The 14971-nt window shown below is 37.0% G+C and overlaps 1 protein-coding gene across 1 annotated transcript in view; it reads right to left on the reverse strand.

Annotated features, from left to right (window-relative positions):
* The window catches only part of LOC128989702 (neurogenic protein big brain-like), a 63632-nt gene that overhangs the window by 1228 nt on the left and 47433 nt on the right, over positions 1 to 14971 (reverse strand). Inside the window, exons 3-7 of the mRNA XM_054411703.1 lie at positions 7934 to 8165; positions 2643 to 2741; positions 1562 to 1670; positions 1102 to 1233; positions 249 to 428 (exon numbers count right to left, since the gene is read on the reverse strand). Coding sequence (XP_054267678.1) covers positions 249 to 428; positions 1102 to 1233; positions 1562 to 1670; positions 2643 to 2741; positions 7934 to 8165 — 752 coding nt within the window. The remainder of the gene's footprint in view (positions 1 to 248; positions 429 to 1101; positions 1234 to 1561; positions 1671 to 2642; positions 2742 to 7933; positions 8166 to 14971) is intronic.

The following is a 14971-nucleotide window of genomic DNA, read 5'->3' on the forward strand; positions in this document are numbered from 1 at the left end:
GTGAAGTATTACGTTGTTTGAAAGTGTTATATTTGTATGGGTTCTAATTGAAGGATTTTCTATGGTTTCAATATATTTTTCAACTAATTGTAAACTTGATTCTAAATAACAATGCCTCTACACAAAATGATAAGGTCAGATGTTGTTATTGCAGATATAGATTTGTTCATTTGCAATACAATAAAGCAGCTGTTACAATAAATTTACTACACTATTAAGTAATGCCTATTGATCAAAACTAATCCTACCCTCTCTGTGTACGATGGGTCCGGAAGACTTGGTGTAGACGGATTGTGATCTGTTAAGGTTGGCGCGTGTGAGTGGAGGAGACTTGGCGTAAAGTGACTTGGTGCCTCCGTATAGGGACTCCACGCGGTCTAGCTTACACGGCGGCGCTGAGTACAGACTGGCGCAGTAGCCTGGTGCTCCTGTAACAGAGAAAGTCATCACTATAATATATTTACTAGGAAATGCTGTATAAATTGCTGGGAAATCTTATATCTTTTTTATTAGATTGTTGTGAGAAAAAGGAAAATGTGGAAAAGATAAAAAGAAGAAAAGGAGAAAATTTCTTCTTTGTTTTTGTGGGTGTCGACTATCATAATTTTTAATGTGCGACTAAAAAGGATTTTGTGTTCGTAGTGATATGAACATGATGCTACAGGAGCGAAACACATAATCTTAACATAACAGACGACTACATGGCAGATTAAGACATTGTATTTCTAACCTTTATTCGTTATAAAGAGATTAACTCTTTGGAATTCATCAGGAAAACTATAATGCTATAATGCTCAAAACACGGTATATTGTTTTTACTATAACTTTTTAAGTAAAAGGTTTCATGGATTTAACATATAACATTGAAGTTGTATCTCTCAGTAATAAGACAGACAACTATTCTTCTCCAATATACAGTTAATGTCGTTCTGACATTTTTACCATGAATTTTATTGTTACAGGATAGTGATACAGTAATACTCTTTATTTTCTTGCTAAAACAAATCAAGTAACAATTCTACAGAAACCTTATGGTTTTCACAAGTGTAAATCACGAACTCCAAATATGAACTTTGATAAACTGATAGGGTATGAACTGACCATTAGGTGAAGCTGATGTGACAGGTCCGTAGAGCGCTGCGCCAGGCTGCACTGAGCGCAGAGTATTGTATGTTGAGCGCGGCTTGTCTAGCTCATCATAAGTGTCCTCGTCTGAGTGAATACTAGAAGAGTCTGAAACATTCAAGTCAATGTTACTTTAATCTAATAATCACCGGTGTACAGGATGTGGAAGATTAGTTTAGAAAACCCCTAATTGTTTATTGAGGAAAATACGAAATAGTGTACTCCTAATGATTTTCATCATTAATTAAAATTCTAGTCAGGTAAATATCAAATGTTAAAGATAACTAACTATAATTATGTGTTGCAATGGTTGAAATAGAGAAAAATAGCTTTTCTTTTGAGCAACAAACTTGATAGATGAACTATTCTCTCTGTTTATTTTAATTTAACACAAATATTTATTCTGCTTTTAGTATGCGTATGTATCAAAGCTTACCTCCATCAATAGACTCCTTGGATTGGTTCCCGTGTCTTCTGGGGTTGAATATATACTCGTAGATTAGACCTGCAGCGATTCCTCCCAAAATGGGGCCGAACCAGAACACCTGGAAAATAATAACTGTTACTTATTTATTTCTCTTACCGGTACATATCCCTCTTTTTTAATCGTCAATTACAATCAACAAATTAAATTTCAATATTTGGTATCGTTAATTAATTTAATTATAAAAAAAAAACATCACAAAACGACACACAGGCTGGTTTGTTTGCTCAAAACAAAAGACCTTCCACATCTATGCATACAATACAGGTAGAAATTAAAAAGCAATCGAGTATTGAAACAATGGAAAACTAATCCCTCAAATTGTAAACTTTCTTGACAGATCAATGAGTGCCTATAAATTTATAATGCTATTGCTAAGCACGATGTAGTAACACTTCGGCCCAGTAACATTTCGGCCAAACTCAAATTTCTTAGAAAAACAGTATCACTTCGTCCCACTCGCTTTTACAGATGGTTAAATAAGCTAATGGAGTAACATTTCGGCCCGACAAAAAATTTACAAGGGTTGAGGAACGCAGTTCAGGTAGTAAGAGGCACATGACCTGTATACTTTGCAACCACCCTATGGTGGAATGTCGCCCAATCGTCATGGAGTTACTAACCTAACCTAACCTAACCTAAATCCTCCCAAATAGTTAGTGAAGACCTGTCAAATATTTTGTTGGGACGAAGTGTTACTAGTGGGCAGGTAGAGAGTTGGACCGCAGGCCACATCTGAGGATTTCGGGCCGAAATGTTACTGGGCCGAAGTGTTACTTGGGCCGAAGTGTTACTTGGGCCGAAGTGTTACTTGGGCCGAAGTGTTACGACACGGCTAAGCACAGGTAGAGTTTAGGCATAGATTAAACTTACTCCCTTAGGAGGAAGTAAGTTTAATCTGTTTAATGTTTTAAAGTTAAAAATGTTTAATGTTTAAGGGAGTATGTTTAATCTATGGTTTAGGTTTAATGTAAGAAGGGTTCAACAAGAAAGTTTTATATGCAACTAAGTTACAAATTAAAGAAGAACTCACCCAGTGGTAATCCCATTTGTTCATGACAAATGCTGGACCCAGAGCTCTGGCTGGGTTAAGCGCTGGGTTGCTGGGACTGTAGGCTGGGCTGCTTGACGTCTACAACAGAAAAAACAAAGGGTCATTTTGATACGTCTCAGAGGAAAGTTTCAACAAAGAAATGGAGGAATTTATGAGTCTATGAACGGAGGAACTACAGCAAACAAAGACATAGAAAGCATTTAAATGGGGATTGGGTCAAGTATCATAGATAATAATTATTTAATTAGTAGAAAAAACTTATTTTATTATTTATTTTCTGTTTACCGAACATCTAGATACATGAGGGAGGAATTCCCTAGTTACAAAAAACAAAAACAATACCTAAAGTTAAAATTGGTTAGGTTTGATGGATTGAACTGTTATGTATGAAATATATTTTAAATGCATGTAAACACATTTTGGATGTTAACGATTTTTTTTAAATATTTACTATCTTCTTTTGCATACAAAAAATTGCCAAAACAGTAATTCGAAATGGTAAATACGTAGGATTAACCCTTAACGAATCATCTTAGAAAACGTCAATCTACAAGTCTACCCAGCAAATAATTCATTAACAGAACCGGTACCGAAGCACCGCAGTAAATAAAGGAGGATCAGATTGTAGCCTCACCTCACTGGTGATCAGTGATCGGTCCGGATCGGTATTCCAACTATCACGGCTCAGTGTCGCCGCCGAGGCAGATTCTCCACATCCTTATAATTTAGTTACTTCCACCACCGATTTTCCCAGGTTCGATTTAGTAGCTACAAAATGCCGCTTACTAAACCAAGACGCATTTCAGAGATGACATTTAAGACCGAAACGTAAGGAGATATTCCAAATTTTTCCGAGGGGACATTCCCCACCGTCTCGTCTAGCGCCGGGTACCGAAGAATCCGAAGCAGAACTATATTTCTTGATATTTAATTGGTCTTTAAAATCTTGAAAGATGCGGTAAAACTTTTAATGTATTTGGTATTTTGTGAAATCAGTGGACATTTTGATATGGGAGTTGTTCGCAATTTGAAACGTTGCATTTACTTCAAACAGTTTTAAATAGTAAAACAATACTCTCATGAAGTACACAAATCCGACCCCACCTGATTTGGTTATGTAATAGGAAAACCATTAGTTGAAAACACATCAAGTATTGCAAAAAATATGGACTTTTTGTAGCTTCAAAACTTGTAGTGAAGCATACAATTGAATTAGTCTTATATGAAAGCATATATCGACGGTTAAAGTGCGTGCTTGGGATGTAGTCCGCCTAGCGGACACCCGTGAATCAAGTTACTAAGGCCCTTGGCTAAATTAAAGTTAAAAGTCTTCTACATTAAAAATGGTAAACCTGGCAAATTTCCGATTATATTGAGATATGCAGACTTGTGAAAATAGTTTGCGATTTTTTCCTTTCAGACTGTAGCTTTTTATGAACTTCTAGGTGACTGAGCACGACCAATAGCTCTTTCAAAAGCGTTCAGCTTTGCGGTCTTTGAGATCGCCTTTGACTTGGGATTCGTTTATTGGCACAGTAATTGACATCGCTTCAATTTAAATGAAAATTGTTGAGTGGAAAACGAAATAATTATACTTACTTACCAAAAAATAAAGTCGAGGTTCGTCTTGAATAATTTATATTTGTCTTTACAAATTACATGAATACAGTAATAACCAAATATAACTTATTGAATATTCATGGCTTGAATTGTTACTGGATTTATTTTACTGCAAGCATTCGGTGAATAACTATCACTACCTACCCACTGGTTAATGGAAGCTAAAAGAGGTTAATTTTAAGTTTTCGCAGTTAACACTTTCAAAGCATTTTACTATTGCTAACCGGTAGCAACAAAAGCAAAAAGCAGCATTTTTAAATTGATGGTGTCTACGCCAGAGGTATTTTGAAAGAAGATGGTTCAACAAAGTTTACGCGAAAGTGTCAAACCCCCATATTTGTTTAGTTATGCCGGTGGGTTGAACGCGTACCTCTCGCACCGAATTTCGATACTAACAACTAGTCTAAATTTTTAGTTTGAAACTATAAAAAGACAGCAAGAACACGACACAAATGAAGCTCGGTAAAATACACATGAAATCTAAATACCCCCGCCGCAGCAAACCTGCAGACTAAGCGAATTTCAACTCGTCTGATTACATTTTTACTAAAATATTTCCATAAATAAGACATATTATTCCCTATTTAAATAACATTAGATTTAACGAGTGCTTAGGTTTGCTGCTACGGGGAAGGTAAAAAGTGTTTTTTGACCATACGTCAATAGTATAGGATGAAATAAATAAATTTGCCAAATTTTATCAATATATACCCATAAACAAGTAAACTACAACAATTTTCATTTTCTCCTTAAGAATAACATGGGAATTTTTAATTACACTATTTTTGAATTTTCTCCGTGACCATTAGGCATACAACAGCGCTTCAATATACTAAATTATTTCTTTTTTTAAGCTCTACAAAACGGTTTAGAAAGAAATCGCAAAAGTTTTTGTTTTTAGGTTCAAAAATGGGAAAAACCCATTTTTACCCCATAAAACCCCCCATAAACCCCCGTTCCCATGGTCCGATTATGCTGGATCGCGAACTCGTTCGAATAAACGTAGGTTTACACGTTTGTACCAAATTTCATCAAAATCGGATCATTTTTGCTCGAGTTATCGCGCTAACGGACACATATATATATATATAAATATATATATATATATATATATATATATATATATATATATGAATTTGAACGGATGGTGTTTTTGGCCTCTAGGGACCTCAAAATGAAAAATTAAATCGGTCTCGGGTCCAGGTCTTACCATAAGTACTACGGTAATAGCTTATTCCCTATATGGGAAATTCGCTAAAACCCGCCTTCACAAAGCAAAAGACATTCAAACGGACGGCATTATGTCAAGCGTAAACTCAAATAGTTTAGAAATTATTTGTAGTCTTCTGTAAAACCACAAATACTTGACCGATCAAACAACGGACAACCTGAAAAGTAAAGACTCATCATCTCAGCGCCGCCAAAGATTTTCACTTCATATAGTACGCTGCTGGCCGCGGCGACGTGATGGAGAAGGCAGTGAAGACGAGCGCGCATTCCCACACAGTCGTGCGGTTGCCGCCACTCGTAAACTATCCGTGGTAATTACCCGCCACATTTATAAACTGTCTTCAAACAATTGGTTTATGAGTAATGTTCGCCCGTTTGGACTCAAGCCGCTACTGGCGTAGGCGATGAGGTTCACACATAGTATAACTGCCTTCTGAGAGTTTTGGCGCTGTCATTAGGGCAAGCCACTGAAAAAATCGGCAGTGGATTTTTTATGAGGGGGTTCTATGGGAAAAATTGATTACAAGAAATAACAATTTATGCTCTCATGACTGCATAAGTACAGTAAACCTACCCACCAAATAATGTATAGCTTATAGCACTGACTACTGTTAACAGCCGATAGTCTCTTTTCATTTTTAAGAACACCGACCATTTACTGGTTTCTATTGTGAGTCCAAAACGTAAAAAACCAAATGTTCACTTTTTTAATCAACACTTTACTGTATATCAATTCTGTAAGACAAGCCCAGCAGATCTATCATGATTGCTGATCCCTCTTGATTTTCATGTAACTTTTAGCAATTGGGTAATCAGGACTATGTTGGGAGTAGGATACAGATGTTTTTTTTTAAAATGACGCAAGGACTACTCTAAGCAAACAGTGAGACTTAACTCTTTAGGAAATTTCTAAAAAAAAGCTTACAACTGAACAATTAGAAAAAATCAACCAACAGAACTATCAAACATCTACACAATCTGCTCACGCACTCAGTTTAACGAGCACTAAATCCAACCAGCAACAAATGTCGATCTCCTGTTTCCATCAGATAAACTCCCTTGTTGAGAGCTTCTGGGTAAAACGGAGGATGGAATCCGAATTCCGACAAAAATGCTGATAAACCACAACAAGGCAAAAATTTAAGTCGCCAAATTCATTAACACATTACCACACAGTTATTCCGCGCCTAAAATTTGTCTATTAGCTCCAGGATCGGAGTCCGACGTCGGCGGCGACTTCAAAGGGAGTCCACGGAGAAGGATACAGCCTGTCATGTCTGTGGATTTTACGGTCAATGTCAAATTCCACTCGAGGAGAAAGACCAGTTATTTTTACGGAATGCATTTGTACATTAAGATCTTACGGTGCGATTTCCAATAGTGCGTACAAACGTTGCGAGCCGCGGATTAACTCGTCAGAACAAATTGGAGTTGTGGAAAGTTTTATTGCCGAGTGTGCTGTCGTATATTCTCATCGGGGCAAATGTAAATTGCGCGGTTAATAGTCCAAATAGCGCGGGACTTTGATGGAACGCTGGAATTTGCCGGGAGAATTTGTATTAAACAGGAAAACTCTTAAACTAGTAGTTTAATAGACAAAATGCCTTGTGGCAAAGAATAATTCATATTGCAACTCTATGCCGGGGCTTATGCTAAGCAGAGTGTAAACGCAGCACATCGAGGCTAAAACCAAATGAGTGGATTACAAATTACTTTCACAACTTGGACGTAGCGAAGCAAGCCAACTGCAATTAATTATGCATGGCCTTCTGTGTTACAGTTACGCGAGTTTACATGTTTCATGACGCCTCGAATTTGTTTTGAGACTGGACTGAAAGATGACAAGAACAAGCCTTGCCTTGCATACAACAATACCGTCCATACTATACTTGTACCTGTCATCCCTTATTTCAAAAATGTACGACAATTTCCCTTACAAATACGCATGAGGTGATGAGGATCGTGTTTATAGTCAGCCACCATTCGAAATTAGGCGATGTTCACTAACGCATGAAATTAAAGGTATAAAGCAACAAAACTATAGTTTGAAGTTACAATCATTCCCATGCAAAAATCCAAAAATGTTTTCTGACAAAATTATAAACTTTGTTAACTTCTTATTTGTACAACCCTTCATTACTAAGCACATAATAATCTGTAGACAATCCATAATGCTTGCTCTGAATCCATTGCACAGACAGATCAAATTCAGAACTATTTATTCTGGTCGTATTTATTAATTTGACAATGGAGTTTTAAGTGATGCTTTGTCAGTCAGAAATAAGAAAATAACTGAAGCACACTTTGTACATTCTTTTGACAAAACAAAAACATAAATAAAGCTAATAGTGGAACGTATACATAAGATAATGTAAAAATGTCATTGGTTAAATAAAAGTAAAGATAGAAGATATACTCACGGCTACGAGGCTGCACGCGAGATAGGCCGCTCCTATGCTGAGCCCAGGCCCGGTCAACCAGCGTCGTTGGGAGTCCATGGTGACGAAGTAGGTGTAGACGATGACGAAACTGAGAACGACTTCGATACCAAACTTCTGCCAAGGAGTCTGAGTCGCCACCAGGACCTGAGCTAGAGTCGCCGGCATCCTCTTCTCATCCCCCGGGAACATGTTCCGGCCCGGCAACGTCACCCTGGAACAGAACGGTCCGTTGAGTAACAGGTTACAAAGTATATTGGAAAAAGTAATAGGGCAAAAGGTAACGGGTTAAAAGGTAACTAGAGTATTTGGACGGCAACGTCACCCTGGAACAGAACGGTCCGTTGAGTAACAGGTTACAAAGTATAGTGGAAATACCCCCGCCGCAGCAAACCTGCAGACTAAGCGAATTTCCATTTCCCTGAATGGATTTACACTAAAATGTCTCCTTAAAAATATCACATTTATTCCCTATTTAAAAAGAATCAGTTTAAAACATACTTAGGTTTGCTGCAACAGGGAGGGTAAAAGTGTTATTTATGTAAAATGTTAATAGTTGGTAAGTAATAAAAACATTTTCCAAATTTGGGCAAAATATGTTAATAAACAACCAAACTACAACAGTTTACTTATTCTCCATAAGAATAACATGGAAATTTTAAATTTACAATTTTTTGGAATTTTCTCCGTAATTATTAGGCGCATTCTAACGCTTCAATATACTAAATTATTTGTTTCTTTAAGCTCTACAAAATAGTTTAGAAAGAAATTGCAAAATTTTATGTTTTTTGGGTCAAAAATGGGAAAACCCCATTTTTACCCCATAAAAGCCCCCATAAACCCCCGTTCCCATGGTCCGATCATGCTGGTTCGCGAACTCGTTCGAATAAACGTAGGTTTACACGTTTGTACCAAATTTCATCAAAATCGGATCATTTCTGCTCGAGTTATCGCGCTAACGGACACACACATATATATATATATATCTATATATATCTAATATATATATATATATATATATACATATGAACGGATGGTGTTTTTGGCCTCTAGGGACCTCAAAACGAAAAAAAAATCGGTCCCGGGTCCAGGTCTTACCATGAGTACTACGGTAATAGCTTATTCCCTATATGGGAAATTCGCTAAAAGTAACAGGGAACAAGGTAACTGGTTACAAGGTAACTAGAGTATTTGGACGGCAACGTCACCCTGGAACAGAACGGTCCGTTGAGTAACAGGTTACAAGGTAACTAAAGTATATGGACGGCAACGTCACCCTGGAACAGAACGGTCCGTTGAGTAACAGGTAACAAGGTAACTAAAGTATATGGACGGCAACGTCACCCTGTAACAGAACCGTCCCTTTTATAACAGGTTACAAAGTAGGTTCTGGACCAACCTCTGAGTGATAATAGATCCTAGAAAAGAACGTTTCATTTAGTGCAGAAAGAATTTGCTGATGTTCAAGATTCAAACAAACAGGTCGAAGTTGTGCGATCTTTTCTGTAGTATCGGATTGTTTGGTTGTTGATACGACTCCGTTGTGGTGCAACTGTTTTGAGTATTATTCAAGGATGATCGAGATTAGGTACCTAAACTCTTTAGGCAAACACAAATTCAAATTTTTATTGTGTATCCACACATTATTTCTATGATACTTTTTATCTATTCAAATCACACTCCTGTGTCTGCAACTAAAATAAGAAAACGTTAAATAATTCTCCTGACTCGTAGATCCGATTAATCATTAGGCACAGTAAACAACGATAAACATGTAATCTTATACTTAAATGTCAAAATATTAACAAACATTTTAAAAATATAGGGTCAATCGAGCTTGCTGGAGATCAAAATTGTGTTCGCCACAATGTAATCATCCAGATCGACTGCATTAGTAAGACTTAATCTCCACCAATTTGATAACAAACAATGTGTGATTGTGAGGAACGCTTTAAGCTGGAGATATGAGGGCGATATAGGGACGAAGGGCTATGAAAGCCGCGATGATATGGGAGGAGGGATTAAATTAGGGTCAATTAGGGCTCGATAAGCCTGCTCTAGACTGGCTAGAACCGCTCTAGCTCCACTATAGAGCTAGATAATAGTAGAGCTGAACCGTAGACAATAGGATGGGGATGATAGACCTTAATTTACACTGACAAATATTTATCACACCTTAATATGCATTTTTGAAACTCGTGGAAAATATGTAGTTTTTGTCTTGTTAGCTATTACTATTAGGTTATGCAAAGGAACTTCAATAACAAGAACATCAGTTGCAAGTCAGCCTTGATAAACAGTGCCATTTTCAAATACCTTATTTTGTACTGTCCCTAATTATGTATTGTAAACCGGGTCCTTGGGGCCGAAGCCCCGCGCTCTACTACTAAAACCCCGATCAATAATAAGTAACTGGTAATTAGTAATGAATACAGTAATAAACATTAATTTATTTCCATCATTCAGCCATGGTAGAACACTATTTTGATTGGCTTTAACCTATCACAATGGAATCGCAATTTTCATAGGAAACTCTATTTTGTCTCTTTGACACAGTAATCAAACATAACCTCATTAATAAATCGATATTCCGACCCGGTAATCATGATTAGTAGCAATTATGTCGACAAAACGCAATTGCCAAGGTATTTGGTCAACGGATAATTGAGATCGCACAACGTAATAATTGATGGCAAATTAAAACTGTACGAGCGTGATGCGTTAGTTAGAAACATTGGATACATCGTCAAAATGGTATAATGAGAGTGTCAAAATGTTACTTACAAAATGCATTTTTCTCTCGGTGTTTAGGAAATATGTTAAAGTCACAACTAAGACAAGTAACGTAACAAATAATGTAAAATATTGTAAATTTTCAAATTAGTTGAACACGTTTCATGTTTTTTGTCGGTCTATATTTGTTTGGAGATTAACTGTAAGAAAGAACCACAAGGTGATGATTATCAGTTCGTCTCAATAAAGAAGAACTTATATGTTTAAATAGTATAAACTGCTACATTAATGCCTTGCACAATGGCGTAGCTATTAAGGGATACAGGATAGCAGCATTTTTTCAATGAGAAAGACAGTACTTGTGAGTGTTGTGATTAAAATATGTGTCTAAAAATAATGTTTTTAGTAGTTTACTGATTAATACAAAAAACTTAATTGACTACTATTCAACATAGGTTTAATAACTTATTTTAAATCTTAAACAATGCCATTTATTGAATCATGTTTTAATTAAAATAATTGCACATAAGTATAGATTTAAAAACATGAAACAACGTGAAGTCAGTCTGTGTACAAACCAAGTCAATTCCTTCTCTGGAGCCAGAGTTATTTATCATTCCAACTTAAACTTTCACCCCAATCTAAAGAATGGAAGATATAAGGGGTTAAAGCGATGATTTTCCCTCCAATCGAAAGGATCGTCTTCCCAGCATGCCTTGCGTCAAATTGCTTTCCTGTTGCCGACTCGGTCTTTTGTGGTGGTTCAATACAGCCTAATCGCGACCTCTTTGTACCTCGTCTTCAATAGTTCAAGAATCTGTGATCATCTAATAAAACATAAACCAATAGCATTGAAAATATTACCACAGACAAGCATAGTAATAAGCACACCAGTTTAATTTTTTTGTCTATCAATGACATTAGTTTCTCATCAAATAATAAAATAACCAAACAATCGTCACGTCATTAAATGTTTGGATTAAATGAAATGATTGAAGTGTAATGCTTTATGTAGTCTCTCCGACCGTACATTACATGTAAATTTACTTCATAAAAATATTCCGCTACAGAAATTCCATATAAGTTTGTTTTGTGTGTTATATTTTCCCTCTACAATTAATTTAAAAATTTACAATTTACAATTGGATGTATTGTTATTCGTACTGTTAACTCAAATTTACAATTTTTTGTCTAGCATATAGTTTTTACAAAGAGGGTTTCCTACAGAAAGGGCCTTTGCCGTTGCTAAATTTGAGTCCTTAACGTACCAAACCATATATTCAAGTTTTTGAGGTCATTCTAAATTCCACTCCACCTATCTAAATTGTCCGCTATAACATATTTCCGGATAGGTTCCTCAAACCAAACTATACATACACTTCCAGGAACACTCCATCCGCAACACACTAATAAATCAAATCTTCCGCGACCACCACACGCGATTCAATCCTCATCCGATTGCTGTTCAATTGTTCGTCAACCCCAACACAAATACTCGCCAACTGTCGACTGTTGCGGCAAGTGCACAAGAGAGGGTTGATTGTTAAAAACCGCACTTGCCCTAAAACACAAGGAGAGGGGGGGAGGCGCACCCCTGTCGCTACATCGCAACAAGGGCGCAACCTATTATCACTCCCACACGGATCACTGGCTTTAGATAATCTTTTTTAATAATCACGCAACACTTGTGAGCATCGCATCTGTTGATTAGTGGTGTTGTCTGTGAGAACCGACTCGGGCCTACGTCATCTGTTACTAGACAAGGTCCCCGGGGATCTTGGGACGCACCTACGATGAACTAGGAGGGACGATCCACCGTGGGATAGGACCAGGGGATGTGTACGTTAAGTGAGGGAGTTGTATCGATACACTCTTGTGTGAGTTGTGATTTCCTTTGGCTCTAAGTTTTTCTAACCCATTGGACTAACCATAACTAGACATACTGCAGTATCCCCATAAAATTGTCGCCATAAAAAAAATCAAAATGGAAATACAGTAGTTGAATCGAATCACCGTTAGCTTGTGCTGATGTAAATTAATGATTCCTGTCAAATGTGCGGGCTTTTTAACCGAGTCAAACTGGTAAGACTACTTATTATAGTCATATATTGTGTCACGTCAACAAAAGATCAACTCAGTGACAATAAATAAATAAATAAATAGAATTTCAGACTCTAAATAAATAAATAAAAATGCCTTTACTGATCAAGGGTTTTGTCAGTGCAACTGCTTTTCAGAACAACTCTCGTTATATAATAAGTAACAATAACTTAACTAAGAAACAAATAAATAGAAACAATAACAAAACATAAACAAAACAATCTAACTACAACAACTAATCATCAGTGTACAATTACTCTTAAAGATGGATGGCAAGGCAAATTTTTTTAGGATAGAGGGAAGGTCGTTGTACAGCTTTGGGCCGAAGTACGAGAAGCTTCTCCTTCCAAACTCCAGCATCACTCTTGGAAAGTAAAGCGAGGTTCCATGGCGGGTACTGCGCTAAGAGACCTCCTCCCGGAAAGAGAACCTCTCAAGAAGGTAATATTGTGGCTCATGTACAAGAGCTTTGTGCACCATGCAGCACGTCATGATCCTGCAAACAGTGCCTACAGTTGCCATCCCTGCTGCAGCTCTGAATGAAGAGACATGTTCCAATCTTTTGAGCCCAAAAATGAAACGAATTGCAGAATTTTACAGTTTTTGTATTCGATGCATGTCTTCTCCAGAGATGCTGTTTCCATGCACTAGCGCAATCTGTGACTTGCTCACAGAACTTTCGTTTTAATACAAATTGGCTACAGCTGGTCCATAGAAGGGATATCTACTTCAGTATCGAAATGTTAATGCCTTAACTGTCCGTTCATTTAGTTTTTATAAAGATCTAAGAACAGAGAGGTGCCATTACAGTATAGTTATATGGGCATGACATTGTCAAATGCAGTGGTAAGGTAGTAGATTATATCGGAGGTCTGTTCAGAACAGTAATATGTTGCTTATCAGTCAAAGACGCTACCTTTATACTCAGTATGACTTGTGTTGTACGCATCGCAATGTTGATTGGTGGTGTTAATTTATATTAATACAATGGATTAAGTTGTTTACTAATAATAAACAAATACTCAAAACATAGCGTGCAACTACTAGTAAATAAATGCTTTTACAGTATGTAAAGAGGAGTATAGACGAGAACAACCGTACAACGTGTATTTCATAAAAAAAAATGCATTTACTATCAATGTTTTTTTAAGTGACAACAGTAGATGCTAAAACCATTAAAACTGTATAAGACAAAGAAAATAAATAACATTAATTTTAAGGCTCTGTTCAAGTATTTACACGAATGCAAATTAAGTACCGAATGTTTGAGCCTTGTCTCCACGTTGGAAATGTCCTTCTCAAAATTAATGAGCTACATAATACATGTAAAACAGGAAGGTTGTATGCATAACCACGAAACCACATGTAAAGGTTTAGTCAACTCCGGACTCCAGGATTTTTACGGCCCGACCCAAATATGTTCTCAGCATTATTAGAAACCATCCACAACCGTTACAAATCCATCAACAGCATACATATTCAACGAAGTAGTTGGCAATTATAATCTCTAGCTTCGACCACTTTACTGACTGACTACTTGAAGTATTTCCAAGTAACCAATCACGTTAGAGACAATTCCACTGACCGTTGACGGCAATTGCTCGTCTCTCGTCTCATCTGAATGTCCCGTACTCTCATCACAGTACAGTTACAAAGATCGATGCTCCAGAAAACATCACGCCTCTAGCCTCTACTGTCTAACCATGACTTGGTTGCTAGCATAGGTCACATTTGTAACCAGAGAGCACAGGTAAGTCAGGCCACAGAAAACAAACTACTATAACCTATAGTAGTAGGTTAATATGCTAGTATGTTTTCTGTGGTCAGGCTTGCATCCAAGTTGTCAACTGTAGTTGAATGTCCCTGCTTCACATCTTACAAAGGTTTAGCCTATAGCCCTGAACCATTTTCACATAATTTCAGGGTAGTTTTAGCGTGGTTCGGCATCATCATGCAACCATATCATGATCATCATGTAGCTAAAATCTATTGGTGGTTGGCGAGATTTGATCCCGGGACCTCAGGATCGAAACTCCGTGCTCTACCACTAGACCAGCTCGCTTCTCGAAAACTCCAAAAGGCAGGGAATAGACGCATCGGAATAACTTTGTGATAAAAATCATGGAACTGTTGTCGAATAGATACCATATGAAATTCTCGTTTCGCTTCAAAATCAACGTATAAACT

Source organism: Macrosteles quadrilineatus, unplaced genomic scaffold (assembly GCF_028750875.1).
Source record: "Macrosteles quadrilineatus isolate MER2022 unplaced genomic scaffold, UCM_ALF_1.0 Scaffold_3__2_contigs__length_128488019, whole genome shotgun sequence".
Classification (NCBI taxonomy): domain Eukaryota; kingdom Metazoa; phylum Arthropoda; class Insecta; order Hemiptera; family Cicadellidae; genus Macrosteles; species Macrosteles quadrilineatus.